The sequence below is a fragment of the Rhinolophus sinicus genome, chromosome 16 (genome assembly GCF_057876585.1).
Source record: "Rhinolophus sinicus isolate RSI-liver-muscle chromosome 16, RSI-T2T, whole genome shotgun sequence".
Classification (NCBI taxonomy): Eukaryota; Metazoa; Chordata; class Mammalia; order Chiroptera; family Rhinolophidae; genus Rhinolophus; species Rhinolophus sinicus.
Genome location: NC_142516.1, coordinates 7,285,098 through 7,311,115, shown reverse-complemented (window position 1 = coordinate 7,311,115; position 26,018 = coordinate 7,285,098). Strand labels below are relative to the sequence as shown.

Here is a 26,018-nt window from a genome sequence, read left to right as displayed (position 1 = left end):
TGATCTATTCCAGCCCTCGCTGCTAGGAAGAAGCCGTGACCCAAACCCCAAGCCCAAGCTGGTAACCACCGTGTCATCCTGTCACTCTGACACTCCCCGAAATGCCAAGGACCCACAAAAAGCAGAGACATGATGCCACCCTCCTAGGGCCACATAACTAACAGTGGATCTAACCTAGCCCACAAGCTCTGACCCCACCAGGAAGACCTGTGGGCAGCTGCCTTCATCACTTTCCGGGCAATAAGAATCCGGGTGGCGGCAGGGCGACCCCACCCAGCTCTGCAGCCTTCCCTCCCGGCAGCGGCTGCCACGCACCCTGCAGGATGTCCTTCATGACGGTCTGCAACACCACCTCCTCGTATGTGTTCTCCACCAGGATGAACCTGGCAAAGTCCTCGAAGATCAGCTCCTGGAACCGGGGCAGCTCCTGCCGGGCGGGGCGGGGCGGACACGGGACAGAGAGAGGGGCGGTCAGGGCGGCCGGCAGAGAGAGGGCCTCCAGGTTCCACCCCGCCGGGGACACTCGTCAGGCCCACTCTGGTTCTCAGGGACCAGGAGGGGGCCAGGGCCAAGGGCCTGGAGCAGGCTGGGCTGAGTGGGGGCCGGGCACACTCACCGACTTGCAGGTGGGGGCCAGCTTTTTGAGCAGAAACGGGATGGTGATCTGCAGCAGCGCCTCCCGGAAGAAGCGCTTCCGCACAGAGCTGCTGTCGTAGTCATATTTCTGCCAGGAAAGGGGACAGCGTGGAGGGCTGTAAGTCAGTAGGCCCCACCAGCCCCTGGCAGGAGGATGGGAGGCCGGAGGTCTGACCTGAGCCTCAGCTTCCTCAGCTGTGCAAGGGGGTGGCTGGCGCCGCCCGTAGGGACAGCAATCCTGGTGCCAGCCCGGGGACTGGGTTCAGGGCTCGGCCACACTTAGGACAGGTCAAGGGCCAGGGGTCAGGGCCACTGACCTTCAGCACCCGCTCCAGGATCCGTTGGATGGACTTGCACAGCTCCTCCTTGGTGGGCCCCTTCCCCAGCTCCTGGTGCAGAAGCGTCTCGAAGGTGTACACGGCGTTGTCCATTTGCTGTGGAGCACAGCGTGGGGCTCATGAAGGCCCCGGAGCGACCACAGGCCCTTCCTGCACGCCTCCGAGGGGCTCCTCGGCCAACTGCCCCAGGCCTGCCCGGGAGGGCGGGCGGCCTGTGTGCTCATTCACTGTGTTCACTCCCTCACATCGTTACTGAGTGCCTACTGTGTGCTGGCACACTGCACTGCTGGGCACTGCGGCCTTCCCTGCCTCAAGGAAACAGGAAACGGGTCCTGTAGGAAAGGGCTTGGGGAGCCAGGAGGGCTTCCCGGAGGAAGGGGTCTCTGGGCCGAGACCTAAAAGATGAGTCCAAATTAACCAGGGGAAGGGAGGAACAGGTGTCCCAAGCAGATGTGAGACCAGAGCAGGAGAGAGCACGCGGGGCCTGTGTGGCTGTAGTTGGCACATGAGGGTGCGGCCAGGGAGTAAGGTCGGGCGTCTCTCCCAGGAGATGGGGACTGTGGAAGGCGGGTGTGGGGTGAGCAGGGATATGGGATGTGCTGGGGCAGCAGCCTCGGGCGCACCTCACGCATGTGGATCTGGGCTCGCTGCTTGAACACGGACGTGCTGGACACATCGAAACGCTGCTGCAGCCCATCGAGCCTCAGCGGCTCCATCTTCTCATAACAGCTCTGCATCTTGAGTGGGTGATAGGCCAGCTGGGACAGCTTCTCCATGTACTGCGGGGAGGTAGGGGTACGTGGCACCTGAGCTGGGGCCACCTGCATGGCCAGGCAGCCCCCCACAGACCCACACCTTGCCTGGGCCCTCAGAGTCCAGGCCCTGGGGCTAGCACTAGCACCTCGGAAGGCCACCTGGGGGGTGGGGTGCCCACAAGGGTAAGCCCTGGAGGGCCTGGAACAGGATGAAGATCTGAAGGCAGAAAGACCGTGGTCCAGCAGCACAACCTGGGAAAAGGGTTCACGTCCCTTCTGGGGCCCTGGGTGACCTTGGGCAAGTCATGCATCCTCTGTGAGCCTGTTTCCTCAGCCTCAAAATCAAGAGATGTTTTTTCAAGATTTCTAAGGTCCTTTTTGGTTCTCAAATTCTGTGATTATTGTCTGTGGCCTCTCCAATTTGAGGTATGGAAATCTTAGGGAGGCTAAGATTACAGGATCAATTCTATCTGCACCTGACAACCATGTGGGACTCCAGACAGCCAAGTACCCCAATATGGGGTCTGTGGAAGGTTGTTCATCCCCAGAACCAAATAACTGAGGGAGAGTGAGAGAGCTGGGCCGTCTCCATTTGTGGGGTACACGAAACGGCATGCATGTATTTAATTCTACCTCCATACCTGTGTTACTCATAGCTGAAGTTGCTTTTCCTTCCTCCCCTCCTCCTCGCCTTCCTTCCCTCCCTCTCTGTTAAGTTCTTTGACATTTTAGCAACCCGACTGGCTTATAAAGGCTGGTGGAAGGGGTGAACTTCCCCCTTTCCTCTACCTGCCGGCCCCAAGAGGACAGCCAGCTGCTTCAGCTTCACGCACTCGGCCCTTCAGAACATCTGTTCACAGGCTATGCCAGGAGGGGACTGGCTACCCTGGCTGACAGCAGGGGCCTGACCCAAACCCAGGAGGCGCCCCCTGCCCAGGGTGGGGGCTAGCCTCACCTCGCCCAGCTTGTCGATGCCGCCCTCGTTGATGACATTCAGGTTCATGTCGGTGACCTCCTTGAAGAAGACGTCCCGCACCTCAGTGAAACCCTGGCTGGTGGGCACCATAAGGGCCTCCAGGATGGACGGGATGTAGGGCTGGACGTGGTTCCGGACACACACCTCCGCCTTGGGCAGGATGAAGCCTGCGCCCAGAGAGAGCTAGTCAGCTGCCGCCGTTCCAGGGGCATCTCCCAGCCATCCCAGACCCCGAGGCTAGACGCAGGCTGTTGGGTTATTTTTTAAAGAAAACCACTGGTGACAAGAGTAGCAAACACTGATTCTAGAGACAGCTAGCTAATCGAGATAAGAAAGCCATGGAGGCAAAATAACATGGAAGGCAGATTGGACCCTGATATTTCTGAACCTGGGATGGCAAGAAACTACAAAACTGCTAAACCAAAGGTGCTGCCAGTTTTTCTGCTTAGCTAAAGGTAGAGAAAAACATCTTTGGGGGTCTTGCTCCTTTGTTTAGAAAATAAATGGAAGACACTTTCGTAGATTCATTGAGCCTCTGGGTTTTGCAAACACTGAACCCGAACTTGCTCAGAAATGGTGCGGCCTCAGTGTCACCACGTAAAAGGCTGTTCCCCTGTGGACAGGGGCCATCCCCGGGACACTCTGACCACAGCATTTTGACTCTGGGATGTTTTGATGTCCCTCTCTCGCCTCTGCCCCGCTAGTGTTGTTTGTTCCACAAAATAAATGTCAGTTCTCAGTGCTTTATCCCGCTCACAATGAATACAGCTAGTAGAGAACAACTCTCAGACAGCTAAAACTGCCCACAGCCAATGTGCTACGGCGCAGGGAGCGAAATGATCCCATCTGGCTGGGAACCGAAAGGAGCATAAACGGACTCGGAAAAGTTAGATGTCGTGAAAGTGCGTCGTCACAGAGTTAGGCTGAGGTCTGGTCAAATGACATGTGGTAGAAACCTGTGATTGACAGAAGATGAGCAGAAGGCTGAACCTGACAAAAATTTAGGTCTTCAAGATCTGGGTTTATAGAAATAACAGCTACCAGCCAACTCACAGGAGTTAGAAAAACAATCGCTCAGATTTGATTTCGATTTTTTTAAGACAATCGATAAATCAAGTTGTGAAATGCACCCGGATCCACGAAAGAGACAGGAGGTCCGCCCAGGCCCGGGGCCCGTGGTCCCAGCAGGTACCTCGGATCTTGCTGGCCAGGTGCTCCTTGGAGGTGATGATCTGGTCCATGTCGGTGCGGATAACCGCCTCCATGGCCGGCCGGGCCAGCTGCAGCTTGGACAGCACCGCCTCAAAGCGCGCTTTGGCCTGCTCATATACCAGACGGTACACAGCGTCCGAGATCTGCGGGCAAAGATTCGGGGTCAGCACCAGGCTGAGGGTGCTGGGCAGCTGGAAGCCTCCAGCCCCCGCCCCCAGCCCAAGCCCACCCACCTGGATCCACTGCCGCTGTCGCTCCTGCGGTTTCCCCTTCAGCCGCGGGCTGAGCTCCGCCTTCAGCTCAGGGCCCAGCTCCTCCATCACCAGGTTGCTCAGGATCTAGAACGGGGAGGCAGAGCCGGGGCAGGGGCTGGGGCACATCCAGGTGTGCTCCTCTCCCCGTCCCATCAGGCCCAGCCACTCAGGTCCCTACTTCCTCGGGGTTTGGCCCTTTGCTCCATATCGCCACTCCCCTCTCCCCTGAGCTTATCTGCTTGGGTGTCCGGCAGGATCCTCAGGCTCAGGGGTCCCACCTCAGAGCCTTGGCACATGCTGCCGCCCTGTCTGCACCACTACACGCCTCCTCCCCTGCCCTTGCATGAAAGTGTGTGTGTTTATCTGTCTGTTTCTCCTGCTAGACACACAGCTCCCTGAGGGCCAGGACTGCGTTCCTCTTGTTCCCAGCAGCACCTCAGAACCTGACCTAGGGCAGGTGCTCAGTAAATGACACAAAAAAATAACAAGCATCTCCAGCTGCATGACCCACCTCAGACTCCATTTGTCCAAATCTGTGCTTGTTGTCTGTCCAAACCGGCAGCACCCCAGAGCCCCATCTCTGTGCCCAGACCCACCCTCTGGACCCCGAGGTAACTTCCGCAGTCTCCCTGCCAGCTTTCCTGGCCTCACCTGCACCTCATTCCCACACAGCATCTCCCAGGTGCCGTACAGCTCCTTCGACTGGCGGTACATGCGGATGGCGTCTGTGAATGCGGGGCCCTCCACCTTGGAGTTCTCAGGGATCCCTGCCCAGGAGAAGGAGGTAGAGGAGATCAGAGGGATGGCGCAATGGCCTCCAGCAAGCCCAATGGACACACACACACACACACACACACACACACGCATGCACACCCCCACTGTGACCCCCACTGCCCTTGTAGTAACTGTGACAGGAGTAGTCGCAGTGACACCAACCAGCAGCAGAAGCAAGGCAGGCCCCCTTCGTATCCCCTATCTCCTTAAGTCCTCCCCATCACCCCAAGACATGGGCACTGTCATTTACCCTGCTTCACAGATGTCGGGCCACCGGAAAGAGTCCAAGGGCAGTGATGGCAGAACCAGGGCTGGAAGCCATCCCACCCTCCCAGGGAGGCTGCCCAACACTGCAGAGAGGGCGCCAGAGGTACCCCAAGATCCTCGTGGAGTCCCGTCCCCTTCCCTTACTCTCTACATCAGATGCCTACAAATTTTTCCCTGCTAAGAGCCAAAAAGTAAATGTTTTCAGCTTTGTAGGCCAGATGATCTCTGCCACAACTCCAATCTGCCATTGCAGCATGCACGGAAGCAGCCACAGACATCTGTGAATGAACTTGGTTAACAATACTAGGCAGTGGCCGAATTCAGCCCAGGACACATGGTTTGCCAAACCTGGTTCTGGATCACTGATCCCAAAGGGACTCAGTTTCCCCTTGTGAACAATAGGAACTGTGACTGGTCCTGGACTCACACACCCATTAGGAGCCTCCAGGGGCCGCAGTGCAGCCCCAGCGTGGAGTTGCATCGCCTTTGACTCATAAGGGCGGTTGAGTAATGGCTCTTGCTTCCGTGGGCAGACCTGGGTCTACCTTGGTCACCGCTGGGTGTCCGGATCTGACTAGAAAATGCCATGTTTATTTTTGTCAGTGGCGGTGGTGGCAGTGATGGTGGCCGTGGCCCAGCTAAATTTGCCCACCTCCCCTGTGCTGGCGAGGTGGGTCAGTGAACCCCCAGCGCCTGCGTGCTAGGGAGGCAAGCTGCAGGAAGTTGCAAAATCTGACTTAGGGAAGAACGTGGTTAAACACCACAGAGACAGGCAGCCACGTGCCTGTGACCACTGCGTCCCCAGAGCTGAGGGAAGGGAAACACCAGCCTGTGCCTCCGAAACCCCAGCTCCCACTGCAATGACTATAGGCTGAGTCACCCCCACAGAGAAAAAACCCCTCTGTGGTGTGGGGAGGACCACTCCCCTCACACATCCGGCTGACGGCAGGAATCACTGCCTGTCAGAGCTGGAAGGTAGCTCAGCGGTGGGGAAACTGAGGCCCAGCCCCCATCTCTGCAGTGGCAGCTTCCTGGGCTGGGATGGGGATGGGGGCGGTCTCTCGCCTGCGTTTCAGGGACCTGACATCAGGCGGGAGTGACTAGAGAAGAGCAGGGGTGTTCGAGCCAGTGCTACCCCCCTGAGGCTCTCAGGAGGGACACAATCTCCCAGAGACCAGGTTTTGCCTGGAAAAATCCAGGCTCCGCATTACATGCAGCCCCTCCCACATCGGGGCATTTCCATGCTACAGGCAACAGTCAGGGATGCCAGGCCGGGGCACTTTCCAGGTGGCCGGAAGGTGAGGCTGGGGCAGCAGGAAGGAAGCTGCCCATGTTCCGGGCCCCGGCTCTGGCCGGCCAGACACTTAGGACGTCTCAAGTCTACACGCCGAGCTGCTGAGTTTTACAAAAGTGAGGGTCACCCCTGCTGAGCTATTCCCATGAGCCTGGCTGTTAAGGGCTGAATTGCGTCCCTCCAAATTTATATGCTGAAGCCCTAACCCCCAGTGCCTCAGAATGTGACTGTATTTGGCGATAGGGACTTAAAGGGTGACTAAGGTAAGATGAGGTCCTTACGCTGGGCTCTAATCTAATATGACGAGTGTCTTTATGACAAAAAGGAAATTTGGACACAATACGTTCGCCCACAGAGGGAAGACCAGGTGAAGACACACGGGGAAGGTAGCCCTCTGCAAGTCAAGGAGAGAGACCTCACCTGCTGACACCTTAATCTTGGACTTCCAGCCTCCAGAATTGTGAGAAAGTTAATTTCTATTGTTTAAGCCACCCAGTTTGTGCTGGCCACCAGAGCAGACTAAAATACTGACCCTGGGCTGACACCTCAAGACCTCCAACACATTCCTTCATCTAATCCTCAAAACAGTCCTGTGAGGAACAGTTGTTCTCAGCCCCACATCCCCAATGAGAAGAAGCTCAGAGAGGCAGTTACTGGCTCAAGGACACACAGCTAGGGAATGACAGCCCCGGGGTTTTGAACCCAAGACCTGCTGACTCCAGCCAGACCTGGAGACTTCCTGCCTGTGGTGTCTTCAGGGTCAGGCTGAGAAAGGAAACTGCATTCCTCAGGCCTGGGCAGCAGACAGGAAGAGGCCTTGACCTCTGTACCCCAGGCCCACCCTCAGGGCTCAGCTCAGTGCCCCAGCTGCCTCTAGCCACCCCCAGCCACTTCAGGAATGCAGGATGTGAGGGGGGCCCTGGGATGAGTTGGCGTCCACCCAGATTGGCCTCCTTCCCCCCCCCCACCCCACCCCCATTTCCTGGCAGCCCCCAGAGTGAGCAATTCCAGGCTCCACAAATTCCAGGCCCAGCCTCCCGAGCTGAAGAAAGAAGAGAACTTTCCCACAGTCCTCAGGGTAGAAGAAAGGCTTGGCTAAAACCAGCCTTGTTAGCTCTGGAACACCTTCCTGCCCTGCCGTAGGACGCCCCTTCCCTCCTCCTCCCCGCCCCCAGCAGCTCTCCCTGTTGTCCCCTCCTGCCCGCAGCACCCACACCCAAGGGGCTCCCCTGGCCTCCCATCTGAGCACTCGCTATATGCCAGGCACGGAGCCAAGCGCTAGCTCATTTACTCCTCCCACCAACCCCACAAAGCCCCAGTTTATCATCCCCCATGGGGTCCCGAATGGTGACTCGTCCTCACTTTATTCTGTCCCCATCCCCCACCTGGCCTGGGGTCACCCTGCCAGGTCAGCCTTTAGTCTTGGAAACCTGGAGAGGGTGAAGCTGGGCCAGGCCTTGGGGGCGGGGGCGGGGGGAGGGAGGGAGAAGAGAGGAGGAGAGAGGGTGCCCCAGGCCAGGCAGCCAGAGCCCAGATCGCCTCCACCCAGTCCAGGCCCCACAGTCCCCAGGGACCTGGGAACAGGAGGCTCTTTGTGGGCAGCAGGGCCCAGCCCAGGTGGCAGGGGGTGGCCTGACTGAAGACCTGGTTCCTCTGCCTGGCAGATTCCAGACAGGGCAGAGGCGGTTCTGGCGAGTCGAAAGGACGGGTGGGAGTGAGCCAAGGCACCACAGCTGCTGGCCTCCAGGTGTGGGTGCCCACACCATCTGTCCACCTCTGTGTGGAGCTGAGCCCAAGGTGTGTGAGGCCGGCAGGGAGGGTCGGGGTGGGCACAGCTGCCTCCCTCTGCTGCCCCGAGGCCAGGTCGCTAGGAAGGTAGTTCAGGGTCCAGGACAGGCTGTTCCTTCCCCAAGTGCAGAAAAACCCTCAGGGTCCCACCCACCCTCAGGAGACAATCACAAGCCTTTCTGATCCAAACCCTCAGATCACTGCAAGGCTCTCCTGACCTAACCCAGTGTCCCCTGCAGCCCCATTTCAGGTCACCCCCTCTCCACTTCAGGGCCTCCTGCAGTTCCTCCTCTAAACTGCCCTGCCTCTGGCCTCCCCCACGCTGCTGCTACCTCTTTCTGGGACTCTCCTCCCTCTCCTGGAAGACTATTTCTCTAACTTCAGGTCTCAGTTGAACCATCACCTCCTCACGGGAACCACCCTGATCCCCTTCATGCCCCGCCCCTGGACATTCACACCCTCAAGGCTCCCGGGTGGCTCCCCCAGCACCCAGCACAGCTGTGACTCATCACCTCTGGTGTCCTCATCTGTTTAACATCTGTCTCCCCCACCAGGCTGCTGGCAGCTCTGGGGCCAGGACCACATCTTCCTCCCTTGTTGCATCCTCAGTGCCCAGACACAAAAAGTGTTTGTTGAATGAATGAGTGAGCTAAAAGAGACCTCTTAACTTCACAGATGAGAATACTGAGGGCCTGAGGGAGGAAGCGAATTTCCCAGACTACCTAGAGGTCAGTGGTAAGGGGATATAATAAATAAAAACTGTTTTACAATTGAATGCATTTCCACTGTGAATCCTCACAAACCCCCCAGACAGGAGGGATTATATCCCCATTTCAGAGGTAAGTCAGTCTTCTTTGGTCACATTACTAGAAAGTGGCAGAATCAGGACTGTGATTCTGTGACCCAGGGTCCAAGGGCACAATGAGCACACTCATCTGAGAGCAACTGCCCACTTTTTTTCCTGAGCAACACAGAATTGTTTCCATCAAGGAAGGAGGTTAAGGATAGCATCACAATGCTTTCTTGCAAGCCCAGAAGGAAAATGAGAGCCTCTCATTGAGCAGGGTTGCCACACCACTCTCAGCCAGTAAGTGTCACCATTCAGCAATAACCCAGGTGATGCCCTGAGCTCACCCCGCACAGCCCCAGGGCCTCAAGGCCACTCACCATTGTTGCAGTGCCGGATGCAGTCCTGCAAGACAGCCTGCCACTTGTCCTGCTCGGCTTCTGTCATCATGCAGAAGTAGTAATGGCGTGCGGAAGGATGCCAGAGGATGAGTGGGAACTGCGTGGGGCACTTGAGGATGGGGGCGGCGCCCGACTTCGATGTGGTCCCTGTGGAGACAGCATCCTCTGAGCAGCTGCCCTCTGTAGTTTCCTGGGGTCCCGATCTGAGGGCCAGGCTCAGGCCCACAGAGGGTCTGCCTGTCCTGGGGTAACCAGCGAGTTGGTGAGGAGGCAGCATCCTTTAGCCAAAATGCCCTCACATCCTGGCTAAAGGGGCCTCAGAATCCCCTGGCACCTGTCTAGACCCATGTCTTAGAGCTGGTAATGCACTCCCTCTTGGGGAAGGTTCTAAACTCCGCGTGTGAGGCACAAATAACGCAGGGTCAGAGCCCTCGGGTGCAAAGGTCAAGCATTACCTTCTTGGGTTTCCTTTCAAATTTTATCTGTGGAGGCCAAAATGTGGTTTAAATGTCCAAGGAGGGAGGGAGGCTTGTGGGGTGCGGGATAGAGAATAAATAAAAGGGGATTTTTCTCTCTCTATTTTGACTGCACGGATATTCAAGATCCAGCGAGATAAGGGGTCCTAAGCGATGACCTTGCCACTGTTGTTAATAATCGGACAATGACAGTTCTTCTTTGCACCCTGGCTCTGTCTGCATCTCTGTGCTGGGCTCGCTGCACACAGCACCTCGTGGGGTCTACACAATACCCCAAGGTCAGTCTTCTCAGTGCCCTGTTGCCCAAGACAGCAAAACAAAGCCAGGGTAGGGGCTGGAATCCAGGAATGCTGACTCCAGCTGAGCCCTCAGCCACACAGGGGCGCTTTAGCCCCAAGTCCCATCTGGGGGCACACACGCCACCCCCAGTACCTCCCGCCCACTCTTTGGTTTCCCTTAAGATCATCTGAGAGGCAGATGTGTTCCTACAAAGCTTCTGGGAGTCTGTGACAGGGTGGGGTGGAAACAGGGCGCCGAGAATAACTCCTCACAAATGCAGTATTGACTCAGCAGTTTACAAAGCTGGGTCACCTCAATCATCTTCTCCCCAGCATCTCTCAAGGACTCAGGGAAGGGAAAGGATAGAGAGTGAGATCCCCATTGCACAGCTGTGATGGTTAGGCTCAGGAAGCAGGGTACTTGGGTGGGGCCCACACTGTTCCAGCCCAGATTCACTGCATGGCCTCAGGTAATGCCACCAGCTCTCGGCCCAGCTGGTCCTTCTGCAAACGTAGAGCCTGGAGCTCCAGGATCAGGGCTGCCCTCTCCCCTAGCCAAATCCCCAGGTTTGCACAGGACATGTTGGCCTAGGTTGGGTGCTCCTTTACCTGGTAAAGAGTTGCCAACGAGCTCCAGGTACTGGTCCACGGAGGTGAGGATTTTGTAACCTGCACTGTTGATGACAGCTCGGGGTGGGACATGCCGCTCATAGGCCTGAGGAGGGGGCAAGAGAGATGGACCCTAGGGGTTACAGGCGTGGCCAAGCGTAAATCCCATCTCCAACTCTTTGCCTGCCTCAGGTGGGGAAGGAAGAAAGGGAGGAAGAAGCGAGACAGAGAAGACGAAGAGGAGTCTGACCAACACTAGAGTCAACATAGTATAGTGACCTGGACTCAGGCCCTGGGCTCAAATCCTGGCTCCACTGACTACCATCTGTGTGACACCGAGGGTCAGGTTCCTTTACCTCCTATGCTTGTTTCTTCAGCTATAAAACCAGGGTAATAACAGTTCCTACCTCACAGGGCTGTGTGAGGACAGAGTGAGGTAACCCACAGAAAATGGTCAGCACAGTGCCTGGCACAGCGAGGACAAGTAAGCATGCTGAGATTATTGTCACTAGCATCACTATCGCTACTAATACTGCCTCTTATTAGCAGTTACCACTAACTGAGCGTTTGTTACATACCAGGCACTGTGCTCCGGGCACTGCATGCTTCATTTCACAGACTCTCACCATCTAGCAGGTGGGTACCATTATTAGCCACAAGTTCACACAGCCAGCAAGTGGGGACCTAGGACATGAACCTGGCCTGTCAGCCTACGGAGCCCAGGGTCTTTGACCATAACCCTGAACTGTCCACCAAAGTCCTAGGTTCTGAGCAACCACACAAGTTGCCTTTGGAGATTAGGTCTGGGTACTGCTTTCTTACACCAATGGGGAGAAAAGTGGTTCTTCTGCAGTAGCTCATACAGCAGGGCTGCCATGCTGCACTCTGCCACTAGGTGTCACTACTCAACACATTTCTCAAGAGTGGCTGGACCCTCTAGGGCACTCATTTGCCAAGTGTGGTCGGTCCCAAGTCATCAGCAGCAGCCTAGAACTTGTTAGAAACGTAAATTCTTGACCCCACTCCAGACCTGGATCAAACTGGGGCAGGACAAGCCACTGGTTTTTTAACAAGCCCTCCAGGCGATTCCCAATTCCCAAGCAATTCTACCAATTTGAGAACCACGGCCCTGGGACAACAGGTTGCTCCTGTGTTATGCTAGCACAGATTTGCCTGGAAACAGGGGGCTCAAGCCTGTCCTCTGGCTGCTCTAGAGAAATGTCTGGTAGAAGAAATGGGTCTGTGACTCACCCAGATGGGGCTTCCCCAAGGGCCCAAAGCAAAGATAAGGACACTCAGCAGGACACATCTACCCACTGCAGGGCAAGGAGGTACGGGGGGGATCAGGAAGGAAAGGATAGGACCACCACCCAGGGCTGGGCAGGGAATGGCTGCTGAAGAGTGAGGCTGGGACGGCCAGTCAGAGAAGCTGCGCGCAGAGGAGCTGAGCGGCAGGAGGCCCAGCCAGCCCGAAGCCGAAGTAGAGGAGGCCTGGGCAAGGAAGGGCCCTGCAAAGAGAGAGACCTGGAGGAACGGGGAGGAGCTAGTGAGTTGGTTATGGGGGAGATGGATGCCTGGATGGATGTGATTTAGAGAGGGCACCGTGCGCAAGCAGGTTTGGGGAGGTAGGAAGGGGTACGGAAGGGTGCTGAGGTTCTGCTTTGGCCCTGGGGACAGTGGAGTGGGGGTGCTGGAGGACAGGGTGAGGGTGGGAGTCTGGAGTCTTCGATTTAGGAGTACGGGGTGTGCGTGATAACTACCGTGGAGAAGGACAGCTGGGGGAGGGGGTAGAAGGGGAAGACGACCTGGCGGGGCAGGCAGGGGCGGGGGCTCAGTGCGGGGCCCGGGAGCCGGGGGGGTGGCGGCCTCACCACTTTGTTCTCGTAGAGCACCAGCCCGTAGTTGTGGGGCACGAGGCTAAAGCGGTTCCTCCACTTCTTGTTGTCCTCCTGGTACTGAAAGAGGTTTCCCGAGAAGATGATGCGCTCGTCCAGGGGCACCTGTGAGGAGGGACAAGGGAATGGGTTCCGTCAAGGTGACAGCCTGGCCTGTGGTGCCCACGTGCTCACCTACGAAGGCCTCCGAGGCAGGGCTGTGTCACACCCACTCGGCAGGTGAGGAAAGTGAGGCTCAGAGCAGTGAAGGGACTTTCCCGGGGTCCAGGAGGAGCAGTGGTGATGTCAGGACTTGAACCCGGGCCAGACACCATGATTCAGAACCCAGACAAGACTGTACTCCATCCTGGCCCTAGGCAGGTACAGCTACCTCAGGACAGGTCTGGAACTTTCTCTGCCGTCTGCAGCAAGCTGCGTCCCCATCCACCTCCACTACAGCGAGGGTGCAGGGCAGTCACCCCAGCAGAGGGGACACGCTCACAGACCAGGCCAGTGAAGGCCCCAGCACCTGGGGCAGTTTTTCCTCGGGGTAACAAACACTTGACAAGGTGGCTCAGCTCTGACAACTGACAGGATGGCCTCCATGATTCTGGGTGGGGGTGGAGGGGGCCTCAGCCTGGGGGGTTCCATGGTTTTTTTATTGTTGTTGGGTTTTTTTATTTATTGGGGTGACAATTGTTAGTAAAATTACATAGATTTTAGGTGTACAATTCTGTATTACATCATTTATAAATCCCATTGTATGTTCACCACCCAGAGTCAGTTCTCCTTCCATCACCATATATTTGATCCCCCTTACCCTCATCTCCCACCCCCCACCCCCCTTACCCTCTGGTAACCACTAAACTATTATCTGTGTCTATGAGTTTTTGTTTCTCATTTATTTGTCTGAGGGTTCCATGTTCGACCAGCATCCTGGCAGACGGGTGACCAGTGTGAGCAGCGGGAACACCCAGACGTCCCTGCAAAGCCCTGGCTTTGACTCCACCTCTGACTCAGTGTGACTCCGGGCCGGTCCTATCACCTCTTTGAGCCTCAGTGAAATGGGGACAGTGACAGCCCCGACTTCATCTAGGTATCTCGAGGATTCCGTGAGATAACACTTAAAAAGGTCACGCAGGCAGTCAGGACCTGGCAGGCAGTGTGCACAGCACACAATACCCGGAGCCACCACGACCAGGCAGGATTCCTCAGCCTGGGCGAGTCTCCCAGCTCCACGACTGACTTCTCAGGGGTGGAGGGGGCGGGGGAAGTGGCCATCCTGAGAGAGTGCTTCCCGACAGATCAGTACCGGGAAATTTCAGGAAAGGAGACACAGCTCACTCGTGGAGGAGCAGAGCTCGGAGAGTCCAGGGCTCCTCGCTTTCTCAGCAGCTTCTATCTGTTCTACAACAAATATGGCGTCTTTTGCGAAAAGAAACATGTATCATGCCATAATGGGAGAAAGCACTATGTTAATGGTGCCTAATCCTTCCTAGCTTCCGCGTTGTGTTTTGGGGGGTCAGATGAGAGCAGCCACCCCCCACTCCCAGGCCTGGCTCTTCACACGCAGCCCCCTCTGCCCAGCAACCTCCCCGCTACTCTTCAAGGGGAAATGCCAAAACATTCTTGGAAAATGAGGGCCCATTGTACTCAGACAATAGGACCCCCATAGCCTGCTTCCTACCCAGGGATAAAAATATTTACAGGAAAAGAAAATGGTCCCCCCCACACACACACACACACACAGTGGGTTTTGCCCAAGTCACAAAGCTGCTCTTGAGTGGTCTATATTTAGACCAGGACCTACTCTCAACCCACCTCTCAATGCCTAGCTCTTCTTTGAATCCCCAGGCCTTCTAGAAAGAGTGCAGATATAGCTGTCCTGACACCCTGCTAAGACCCTCAATCCCCCAGGCCTTTGCGTAGGATGGAAGCCTGCCTCAGGGCCAGTGGGAGGCTGTACTCAGGGCACAGCTGACCACCCAGGCAGCCCTCCCAGGCCCAGTCAGGCTCGGAACCCCAGCCCCAAGTCCACCCCCAGTTCCTGAGCAGCCAGTAATGGGTGGTTGGTTGTGGGTTTGGGTTTTATTTTTAAGACTTTCAAATGGCAGAGTTATGTTTCCATTAGAAGGCCTGCAGGAAACAAAACACAACCGACAGCCCAGGCAAAATATTTTGGACTCTGAAAAGCTCTCCAATGCCACGGTGGGACTCTTCAGTGGGTGGTGATGGCTGGAGCACAGACCCCGGGTTTCAGCCCCAGCGCCACTGCCTACACCAGGGGAACCTGGACAAATGACTCCACCTCTCCAAGCCTCAGCATCCACAGCTGTGATGAGGACAGAATCATAGTCCCTCAGACAGCGGAGTTGTGCCAGCTGGATGAAGCGTGCCCACACAAAACACCTGCTATTTTTATTATTATTTATGTTTTTATTACAACTATTGCTATTTTTATTGCATTATTCCTTTTTTATTATTGTTCCTAATAAAAACAATTAATATTATGGTGATGGTTATTTTTATTATTTCCATTATTATATTACTACCAGGACGGCCAGTTTCCTGAGTGGCAAGATGAGACCAAAAATCCCAGCTTTTCAGGGATTGTGGGTGATTTCATTTTACTCGTCTTACTTACATGTTAATTCTATTTTCCTACAATGAATACGTACCCTTTGAATGTCAAAGGCATTTTTCATGCAGAGTAAAAGCTTAGTGTAGTCACTGGCCCTCACTTGTCTTGTGTTATTGGGACCTGGCTCCCTGTGACATTTCTTTCAAAAAACGGGGGCAATTCCAGTTCTGCCCACTCGAAACAGTTCAACCTGGGTTGAGCCCAAGGCCTCCTTTCCTATCACACATGTGTGCACCTGCCAGACACCCAGGCCAGGCCACATCTCCATGTACCTCTGCCCTCTGTTGTTAGGAGGTGGGGAGGCTGTCATGACACCAGGGGACCAGTAGTTTGGGGGTCCAAAAATCAGAGGGCTATGTGATGCTTTGAGAGCATCTGACACACAGCCCTACCCTCCACCCCAAGTGAGCTGAGGCTTGAGGCAGAAATCTGAAACCCAGCTCTCGTCCCGTCTCAACCATCCTGGGCCATTTAAAGGCTCAGCTCCGAGCCTTTGCACATGCCATCGCCTTGGTCTGATACTTCTTCTCCCACAAGAGCCTCAGCTGAGATGACCTTTCAGGAAACCCTTGTGAGCCCTGAGAGGATGTCAGGCCCTCACTGTCACAGCTCACCCTGTCATCTCCTTCATAGTGCTCACTTGACTGTGTAAAGGGCTGTTGACTCTCTGTCTCCCGTCTGCCATCACCTGACCTGACACAGTCAGTGTGTCCGACTAGGGGCCGCCTGTCTCTCCCTCAGGGTAATCCCGCGTCTCATCAACCCTCTCCCACCCCTCTGAGCTAACGCCTCCAGCTGAGAAGATATCAAAGGGTAATAAATTCTCGAAGCCACCAGGTCAAGTGGCGCCAGCTCCTGCCCCTTTGGTCTCAAGGTAAATAGGCACATTTTCAGTTACTTGATTTTGGGGGAGGGTGGGAGTGGAATAAAATAAAAATCCCAGTGTGAGGCCTTCTCAGCCTTTTCTGTCTGCTCTGCCACCTCCCCTGTGACCCCATACCCGTCCATCTACCCTTCATCTGCCCCCCATGCCAAAGCTCCATGAAATCCCCACCCGCTCCACAAAGCTACTCTGACCCCCTGGCCCACGACGACTCTTCTCTCTGAATATCATTTCACAGACAGAGAAAGTAAAGCCACTTGTCTAAGGTTGCCCAGCAGGTTGGGACTCACGCCCCCTTAGTAATCCCATCTGCTCCCCAACTGCACACCATTTATCCTTTCACTGAAGCCTTAGGCAGCAGGGACCCATTTGTCAGATGAGGAGACTGAGCCTTGGAGGTTGAATGAACTGAGAGGATTTGAACCCAGGTCCCCCTGAGTTCTTTCCCACCACACCACGGGGTTCCAGCCTCAGTCCCTCCTCTATGGCACTGGCCCCAGCCCCTGAAGCCTGAGCACTGGCTGACCGGGGCAGCCTGGAGGAAGCCAACAGAACCGTGGGAGGGCGTGGCAAGGTGACCAAGGGCAATTGTGCCGCCTACCCGCCATGGAATTCAGCCACTAATGACCTGAGCGCCAGGCACTGGGGTTGCCTGGCTGACCTGGCTCTCACCCCACTTCCAGAGGGAGCAGCTCAGCCAGCTGGGTTCCCCAGAGGGAAGTTGGTGGGCACTGCTCAGGGGCCACTGGCCAGCCAAGAGTAAGTAAACTCTGGCTGCTGTTCGGCCATTCCAGGGCCAGGCCGCCTGCAGAGGAGATGGGTCTGGAGCCCCTTTTCCTCATCACCCCACCTTCTGCCACCTGCCTGGCCATCCAGGGGGCAGAGGGTGAAGATCACTGAAAGAAAATGACCCCTGCCCAGAGACGTGCGGTACCCGCAAATAGGGCTTTCCTGGGCTAACACGGAGCCCCCTGCACCACTCCCAGAGGATCAAGGCCTGGCCTGTCACCCCAAGTGTTCAGACCCGGTACAGGCAGCTTCCAGCCTGGCACTCAGAGCTCTGCCTGTGCTCCTAACATTCCCTCACGTCCTCTAGGGCCAGTCATCACAGGGTCCCCTTCCCAGGAGGCTTTGCCTGCCTCCTTCAGCCCATGTGGATCCCCAGGCCAGGGCCAGGGGGCTTCCAGTTCCTCACTGTGCAAATGTTTACTGGGCAAACATCATCCCACTACTAACAACGGGATAATGACGAGGCCACTGATGACGACAGTGGCAGCCAGCGCTCTCCAAGCACCTTACCTGCTCCAGGCACCCAGCTGACTCGCATCTTTAATTTTCACGACACCCTGTACAGGAGGTGTGCTCATCCTGTTAAACTGAGGCTCCACCAGGTGAGGTAATTTGCTCACGGGCACACAACTAATAGGAGGAGGAACTGCGCTTGAACTTGAGCCTGTCAAGATGACTCCAGGGCCCCAGTTCTGCTGATGGAGCGAAGGAGTGGGGCGGGGGAGTCACCCACAGTGACAAAGGGGGCTCGACAATACCACCGGGTCATCTGTCTATTCGGAAGCTGGGCGGAGCCCTTAGAGACCATTATGGCAACAGGGGGAAACTGAGGCCCAGAGAAGGAAGTCACTCACCGGAGATGACGGTGAGTGGGCATCAGAGCCTGACCAGGATCCGCCCTATGCCCCCCTGGGCACCTCTCACCTTTCGCCAGAGCAGCTGGGCCTGTGGTGTCCCAGTACCCTCAATCTCATGGCGCATGCTGTTGAAGAGGGCGACACCATACTGGTCCTCATAAAAACGAAGGAACTCCGTCAGGATCTTTCCGGTTCTCTCTGGAACAGAAGGACAAATAGGACCGTCAGGTTGTCATGGTTACTTACATGCAGCAACCCTGCCCCAGGGAGGGGCGTCCACAATGCCCCAAATTCCTGCTTAAAAAAACTGCACAAGCTCTGCGCTTTCGTCCGCTTTGCATTTCTGGGCAGAGTTGTACATTTCCTGCACACACTTGGGTGAACCTCCAGACAGGAAAATGGGCAATGACCCTAGACAGAGAAATCACCAAAGAGAAATTACGAGGAACCAACAGGCAAGTGCAAAGACACTTGGTGTCACCAGTCATCGACCAAATGCAAAAGGAACCAAGATTCCCCGGTCAGACCCTCCAGGATATAAAGGAACAGGCAACTTAACCCAGGGCTGGGGGTGTTGGCAATGGGGCCGGCCTTTGTGGAGGGTGACTGGCAGCTGTGTGCACAATTTTAACAGCGGAAGTAAGAAGATGGAGGTGGGGGCGGTCAATAAGTACATGTATCAACAAAGGGAAAGTATCCACATTCTGTCACACAAAGAAAAGAAAGTTACAGAACCAAATGCTGAACATCATCTCATTTAAAGTTATTCCTGTTCATGCATATAAATTATTTATGCCTGGAGACTTATGGGAAGAGGTCCCAAAGGCCACACTCCAGACTGTTAAAAGTGGGACCTCTGCGTGTGGGAATGAGGAAAGCAGAGTCCATTTCATTTTCTGCTTTATTCACTTTTATAGCATTTGAATTATTTTACAAGCATGACTCCTTTCACAATAAAAAATAAATATTCTGAAATGGACTCATTTACCAAGTTAAACAACCTTTCTGCTTTCACGGGCCGTTTGATTCTCTTCCGCTAAAGCAGTGTCTGAACAGAGAAGGTTGAGTACCGTGGCCTCCAGAGCAGGCCTAGCACGCATTAGACACCCAGTATTTGCACTGGCTAAGCATCCCTAATCACAGGTGAGGACACTAAGGCCCAGCGAGGGTCATGACCCATGACAAGGGGGCCTTCTCCTTGGGAGAGACTTCCTGATGCTGAATAGTTACGGTCCGTCCCGACCACGGGTCGGCCCACTGTACTGCTCCCTCTCTGGGCCTGTTTCCCCTGCACACTGAGAAGCCTGGATTCAATAACGGACAAGCCCTGCTACCTCTAACAGTTTTGGATTCCAGGTTTCAAAGTCCTGGTTCTTTCTCAAAGGAGAAGGGGCTGACCTGATGCTGTCACTCCCATGGCTGGCCTCTGGGTACGGAAGGTACCTGGCTAGGACAGCGTTTCATTTCATCCTCTCAATAGCTCTGTGAGGTAGGACTGGTGTTATCCCCATTTTACAGAGGAGGAAACTGAGACCCACTGGCATGAGGTCACACAGCTAGCAGGCAGTGTAGCTAGGCTTGTAGTAGCCAGGATGTGGTGGCCGGGAGGAAGGCTAAAAGCATGTACCCCATCCCACCCTTGGGGCCTTGAACAGGCCCACTCCCTCTGGAGGCAGCTCAACCCATGGACCACTACCCACAGGCATGGCCTTGCCTGTGTTCCTCTTTCCTGGAATGAGGTCACGTCTGTCCATATTCTGTTTGGAGGGGGGTGGGGAGGAGGGGAGAACAAATACGGAAATTGCTTAGAACGTCTATTTTTTAAAAGCCATTAACAACCAGGACTCTCTCAAAGACCATGGGAATTGTTTTGAAAAATCATGAGGCAAGATTGGGCGGGGGGCGGGGGGGAGGTAATGGGATAATGAATTGGAGCCAAATAGAGAAAATCGGATCGTAGATGACAATACTATTGGTACATCATGTAATCATCATAGTAGTTACCACTGATTGTTAACCCAAGCCAGTGGGTGGGCAAGTTTTACTTGCATGATCCCAAAGAACCTTCATGAAAACCCTAGGGAGTCAGTTCTATTGTTTTCCCATTTTAGGGATGAGGAGGCTCATGGTGCCGGGACTGGAGAGCCTGCTCTCCGCTGCCAGCCCAGGAAGCCTCAGCCCAGGGTTTTGTCCCAGCTCTGCCCCAAGCAGCCAGACTCCCAACGGGTACTATCCCAGCCAGCAGGTTTGGGCCTTCCGATCTCGAGGGTCCTCCACCACGGCTCTGCTCTGGGAGGCCTGACCCAGCCCTGGCGCACCCAGCCTCAGACAGAGCATTAGTTCCAGAAGGGCCAGAATCTGCCCTGACCCTCGAGGAGCCAGGTCCAGGAGGAAGCCGCTGGCCTGTTAGCACTCACACTGGGGTCTGCCTGACCCACAGCATGCTGTCAGCTGCCGGGTCAGCGAAGGCCAGACATCGAGTGCAGGCCAGCCGTGGCTGGGTTTAGAAGTCCCCCGGGGCTAGACTGGGGAGGACAGGAAGGGCAAGGCCAGCCAGGTGAAGGCCCATCGAGGGACAGGCATCCTTCAGGCCCACACTGGGTGGGGCTGTGGGTTGAAGAGGAAGCCAGTGGAGGCTGAGGAAGTGACAAGCAGAATGAGGTGCCCCAGACAGAGCCAGAAGGCAAAGATGCGGCTGACAAACCTGTAATATCCAGGCTAAGAGGGGCCAAGGCAGGGTGGGAGGCAAGGATGAAATTCATTCTGGACCTCTCATGTTATCCAAGTGAGGCTGTGGGACCAGGGTGTGGAAGCCAGGAGGACTGGGGCAGACAGGATACCGGCAGACCTCTGGGGGGTGGGGCGGCCTCACTCAAAGGAGCAGGAAAAGAGGACGCACTCCATGAGCCCTGCAGCGACTCCGCCCCGATTGCACCCAACTTCAACTACAGGCAGGCCTTGCTATCCAAATTCAAGACCTGTACAGCTCGAGGTCTGTTTTTAGATAAACCCTTTGCTACCTAAAATTTCAGAACCAAATAGATCGGAGAGTGTGGGGTCTCTCACTACTCAGCCTTGCTCTCCCAACTCGGGAGCCAAATGGATTGGGATAAAGAGGGGTGCTAGTATCTAAGGATTGACTGCAAACCCCAGGAAGGTGGGCCTGGTGCCCTTTTGATCACCACTGGATCCCCTTAACTCAACTCCTGTGGCCTTGAGCAGGCCAGTCCCCAGGGAGGGGGAGTGCACTCACCAAACCATGACTGAGTGCCCGCTCTTTCCCAGGCCCCACAGAGGACATGCTGGGTGAGGGCTGGGGGCGATGGCAACCCCGAGGGGTTAAGGACTAAAAGGAAAGGGCTGGCAGTGTCAGGGAGCTGAGGACCCTAGTCTCCTAAGTTTGGCAGTAAAAGGAGCGCTGGAAAGGGAAGACTGTGGGGGAACAGGGCCGCGGGTGGCTTCTTGGCAGAGGTAGCCCCAAGCACATTCTTGAGAGATGTCCTAAGACAACTTGGGAGGAACTGCCGCATGCTTCATACAAAGGAAGAGTCACAGGAAGGCAGAGGATGAGGAGTTGGGGCATAGGGACCTCGGAGAGGCAGGAGGAGAGGCTCCAGCCCCCTCAAGGGACGAAGGGCTTACAGGAGAGCAGCCCTGAACAGGGACCCCCTCTGGCCAGATGCTGCAGACCCGGGCAGGCGTGCGGCCCTGGGGTAGGCCTCCATGAGAGGGCCGCGCCTCAATGCTCCTGCCTGCTGAGCTCAGGGCCTCGGTCCAGGCAGCCCCCTCCCTATAAAGGATACTCAGCACCCCACTTTCCCACTTCCTGCCTCCCAGCAGCGGCCATCCACTGGGATTTTACAACTTGGATTCCCATTGCAGCATCCCGGCCTGGGTGTTTGTGGGTGGTCCCCAAGGGTTCAGGTGCCCCTCTCCACACCTGCCCACACTAGCTCTTCCCACTTCCTCCCACAGCTTCTGGAGACAACCTATGCCATGGATCTGGGGTCTCCAAGATCAAGGCTCACCACTCCGGAGGAGACTGAGCCAGAGAGGATGAGGGGCTCATCTGAAGCCACACAGCCAGACTGAGGCACTCAGGGTTCAAGCCGCAGCCTGCTGACCCCCTCCTGATCCTGGCTCTGACCACTGTCCACAGGGCTCCACAAGGCATCCTCCACCCAGAGGGCAGACCGGAAGCGGCTATGGCCCCATCTCCAAAGGCCCAGGACCTGGGAAGCCCCGGCTAGCTGTAGCAATCCAGATGCTGGCTGTGTGCCGGCCTCGCCTACCTTCCACAGTTTCTCATCCATCCTCCCTCCCTCCTCGCACTGACTCAGCCCAAGGTGCTCTTGGAGGAGAAGTTACAAGAGGGACTGAGGGAGCCTGCCTTCCAGCCCCAGGCTTCCAGCCTCCTGATGAGGAGCACAGGGTAAGGGCCAGAATCCCAGTTCTGCTAGACCCCAGCCCTGCAGCTGCCTAGCTCTCTCAGAGCCTCGAGTTTCTCATCTGTAAAATGGGTACAACAGAATCCATTCACAGTGCTCTGCAGGACAAGGACAGGACGTGAAGTGTTTGGTTCAGGGCCTCCCTAAATGTTACTATTAATCACAACAGTGCTCAGCTTATAACATGTGTAAGAGAGTAAAATTTTTAGTAGCAGATGTAACTTTTATAGTTTGAAAAACTCCAATAAAGACTTAAAAAAAAAACCACAGGAAGATAATCATAAAATGATATGGGTGGATAAGTCTTCAACAAAGATCAGATAAAGGGAAAGCCCACACGAAGGCAGGAATCACACAGGCAAAGGTGAGAGGCTAGGAAAGCCAGGCCAGGTGTGTGCAAGGAGCACCCCTGTACCCAGGTTCCCACCTGACCTTGGTGGGGTCCCCTGGCATGATCTTCAGCCTCTTCTAGTGCGCAGAGCCGATCGCTGTCCCCTTTTGTGCCCCTCTGTCAACACGTCCCACAGAATTAGGAGGTAAACTCACCGCCACTAGGACACAGGGCCCAACACACACACCCAGATTCTTCAAATGGCCCAGAGGTAAATATAGGTAAATAAGGCCCTCCACTTTACAGGTGTGTGAACCAAGGCTCAGAAAGATTAGTGGCTCACGAAAGGTCATTTTACTCTGTCAGTCAACAAAAATCGACTGGGCACCTCCGTGGGCTGTCACAGGAAGGGCCTACCTGTGGGCTCCTGATTCTTTCATTAGCAAGAGGGCAGGCAGCCCACAAATCCTGGGTATGAGATCTGTGCCTGGCCACCACTGTGCCACTGAGGCTGCCATCTCCACGTCACATCTGTAGTACGAGGGTAATAGATACCATCCGGCTTCAAAGAGGCCACTTCCCAGGACGTGGGGGTCTGGGGGAGACACGACACAACACGACACAACACGACACAACACAACACAACACAACACAACACACACACACGGTTTGTTTTGGAGTCAAGCCTTTCAGCGAGCTGGTTGAGTAAGGGTTCTTGTATCTCAGATCTCTGGGCCTTAGGATGGTTCTGCCCCCCAGATATGTGGAACCCCGTCTCCAAAGCCTGCACCCTCTGGGACCACCAGGGGTCACCTAGAGGGGCCTTCTCACCAGCCAGTCCTCCTCACTCTGCCCCCAGAACTCCCAGAGTTTACCAGGTGTACTTGCCTCTGAGAACATATGCATGCTCAATAGCTCGCTTCATGCCAAAATACTGTTACACCCACTTTACAGATAGGGAGACCCGGTGACTTACTCAAAGACACACAGCCTAGAAGGGAAAGAGGTGGGTTTCAAACCTTGTCTTACACCAAAGCCTCTTCCTCCCCCAGCCTCATGCTGCAGCACAATACAATTTCCAAAACCTTATACTTTATGGCTGAGTCTTTGGTCCCACGAGGTAGGTAAAGCAGAATTTACTGTCCCCATTTTACAGATGAGGAAACTGAGGTTTAGAGAAGCAAAGTGACTTTCCCAAGGTCACAAAGCTTGCCACGCAGTCAGAGCCAGAACTGAAGTCGGGGGTTGCCAGCCCCCATCTTGTCATAGCTGGCTGGGAACCTTCATACCTACTGGGTACTTGCTTAAGCATCTTCTCTGGGCCTCAATAATTCTACTTATAAAATGGGTGGGTGGGTCCCTGTTGGCTCAGCTGATCGAAAATGTTCTGAAATCTCAACGGCAATCTAATCAGTGTTATTCTGGCCCCAAGGACTGACCAGGGTGCTGGCCTCAGCACCTCCTTTGAGCTGTTGGTGAGTCAGTTCTGAGTAGGAGCTGACCACAGCCCCCCAAGCTGGATAGAACGACCAGGGGGAGGGTAGGTGGAGGACAGGATTCAGTACCACCCCCACCTGGTTACAGAGCACCATCTTCTCTGGGCACATGAGCTCTGGGTTCAAGTCCCAGCTCTGCCACCTGCTAGCTGTGTGGCTTCAACCAAGGCACTTACCCTCTCTGAGCCTATTCTCCCCTCTGCAAAATGGCACAACGGCATATACCTGATTGGATTGTAGGACGATCTATAAGCTAAGGAGCAGAAAGCACTATGCCCTGAGAAGGAGAAGGCACGTCACTAATGGGGACATTTATAAAGTGCCTCTTGTCCAAGGTTCCTTTGACCCAGGGAGAAGCCCTTGAAACAGAGGTAGAGGAACCACCATCCTACCCACCCCCCGCACCAGAACCAACAGCAGCCAAAGCAGCCGGAAGAACACTAATCTCTGATTTTCCAAACTGACAATGTTAAGGATCATGCTACTTCCTGCTCTCAGATAGCAGAGGCTGAGCAAGAACGGGGGGCGGGGGGTACTGGGCCCATTGTGCACATAGGGAAACTGAGGCTCAGAGAGGAGAAGAGGCTTGCTGAGCTGCGAATGGGAGGAAGAAGCACAGGAGTCCTCGGAGAACGGACCTAGAAAGGGGATACCTTGGAGAGCCTGGGAGGCCCTCCCAAAGCCCACCACATGCCACACCTGCGCTAAGCCTTTGACCTGTATCATTCCCCCAAATCCTGAACTCAACCCTGGGGCAGGGGGTGTCAAATCGGAGGAACGTTTCAGACCAGAGGACAGAGACCCAGGGAACTGAGACCCCCTCTCAAGTCTCTCACTGGGGAGAGGCAGAGGCAGGATCTGAGCGCAGGCCCTGGACCCCCCTCCATGCTGACAGTGAGGCACCTGGACGAAGAGGAAGATTTCTAGCTGAGATCGCACCAGCCTTGTGCCAACCCCGGGGGCTTCACACTGGTCCCAGCCCTGGTTTGGCCCGAATGGAGGGCACGGCGCCAGGCCTGATCCCGGCTCATCCAGTCCCTCCAGTGGGCTCTAAGGACACACCTCACCCACCAGGCCCGGCCCAGTTTCAGGGCTGAGAGATTTGCAGACTGAAACCAGGCAGGCAGCTCTCTGTAGGGCGGGGCAGGCCCAGAACCTGCCAGCCTGGTTCCCAGACCTCTGGAGAGCAGGGCCGGGGAGGGGAAGGGGGGGAGGCCGCCCGTGACACCAACCCCACCCATCCCAGAGCTGAAGGAACAGCAGCAACAGAATGGGGCTGGGATTCTATTTCCCTGTGTCGTACAGTTGTCCAAAGTATCACCATGGGGAAGCAGGAAAAGCTTGAGGTGTAGAGAGGTATCCACACTCTCCTGGAGTCCCACAGCATGTCCTGACAGGGCAGGGTCCCCACGCCTGGCCCCAGTGCCTAGCCCAGGGCCTTTCCACTTGACTCCCCTTATGATCAGTGTTAACACAACAGCAACAGCTGTGTGATCAGCCGCTCCTCTGTACCCAGCGTGGTGCTACACGTTTACACGCATGACTTCACTCGTTGTCCCCACTTTGTAGAGGACACTGAGACTCAGAGAGGGTAAGTGACTTCTCTAGGGACATACAGCTTGTAAATGACATGCACCCAGAACCGCCTGAGTCTAACAGGGAACCAAAGTTTGGGCAAATCCATCTCACCCCCATCTTCCAGACTGGCAGTCTCTGGGGGCAGGGGCCCCACACAGCACTGGCCCTGTGGGTGGCCACCGTCAGGAAGACTGACAGAAAGGCTGACACGGCTCCTGCTCAGGACCTGTAATCAGGGGGGAGCCCAGAGGAGGTGGGTAATGACAGGCTCCATTG

General features: G+C 55.5%; 1 protein-coding gene across 1 annotated transcript in view; it reads right to left on the bottom strand.

Annotated features, from left to right (window-relative positions):
• Positions 1–26,018, bottom strand: part of NIBAN2 (niban apoptosis regulator 2) — a 48,937-nt gene that overhangs the window by 2,315 nt on the left and 20,604 nt on the right. The window contains exons 2-13 of the mRNA XM_019728629.3: positions 17,957–18,087; positions 12,717–12,845; positions 10,846–10,951; positions 9,462–9,629; positions 4,823–4,938; positions 4,151–4,255; positions 3,898–4,060; positions 2,685–2,872; positions 1,598–1,753; positions 954–1,070; positions 617–724; positions 316–427 (exon numbers count right to left, since the gene is read on the bottom strand). Of these exons, the coding sequence (XP_019584188.2) occupies positions 316–427; positions 617–724; positions 954–1,070; positions 1,598–1,753; positions 2,685–2,872; positions 3,898–4,060; positions 4,151–4,255; positions 4,823–4,938; positions 9,462–9,629; positions 10,846–10,951; positions 12,717–12,845; positions 17,957–18,087 (1,599 nt within the window). The remainder of the gene's footprint in view (positions 1–315; positions 428–616; positions 725–953; positions 1,071–1,597; positions 1,754–2,684; positions 2,873–3,897; positions 4,061–4,150; positions 4,256–4,822; positions 4,939–9,461; positions 9,630–10,845; positions 10,952–12,716; positions 12,846–17,956; positions 18,088–26,018) is intronic.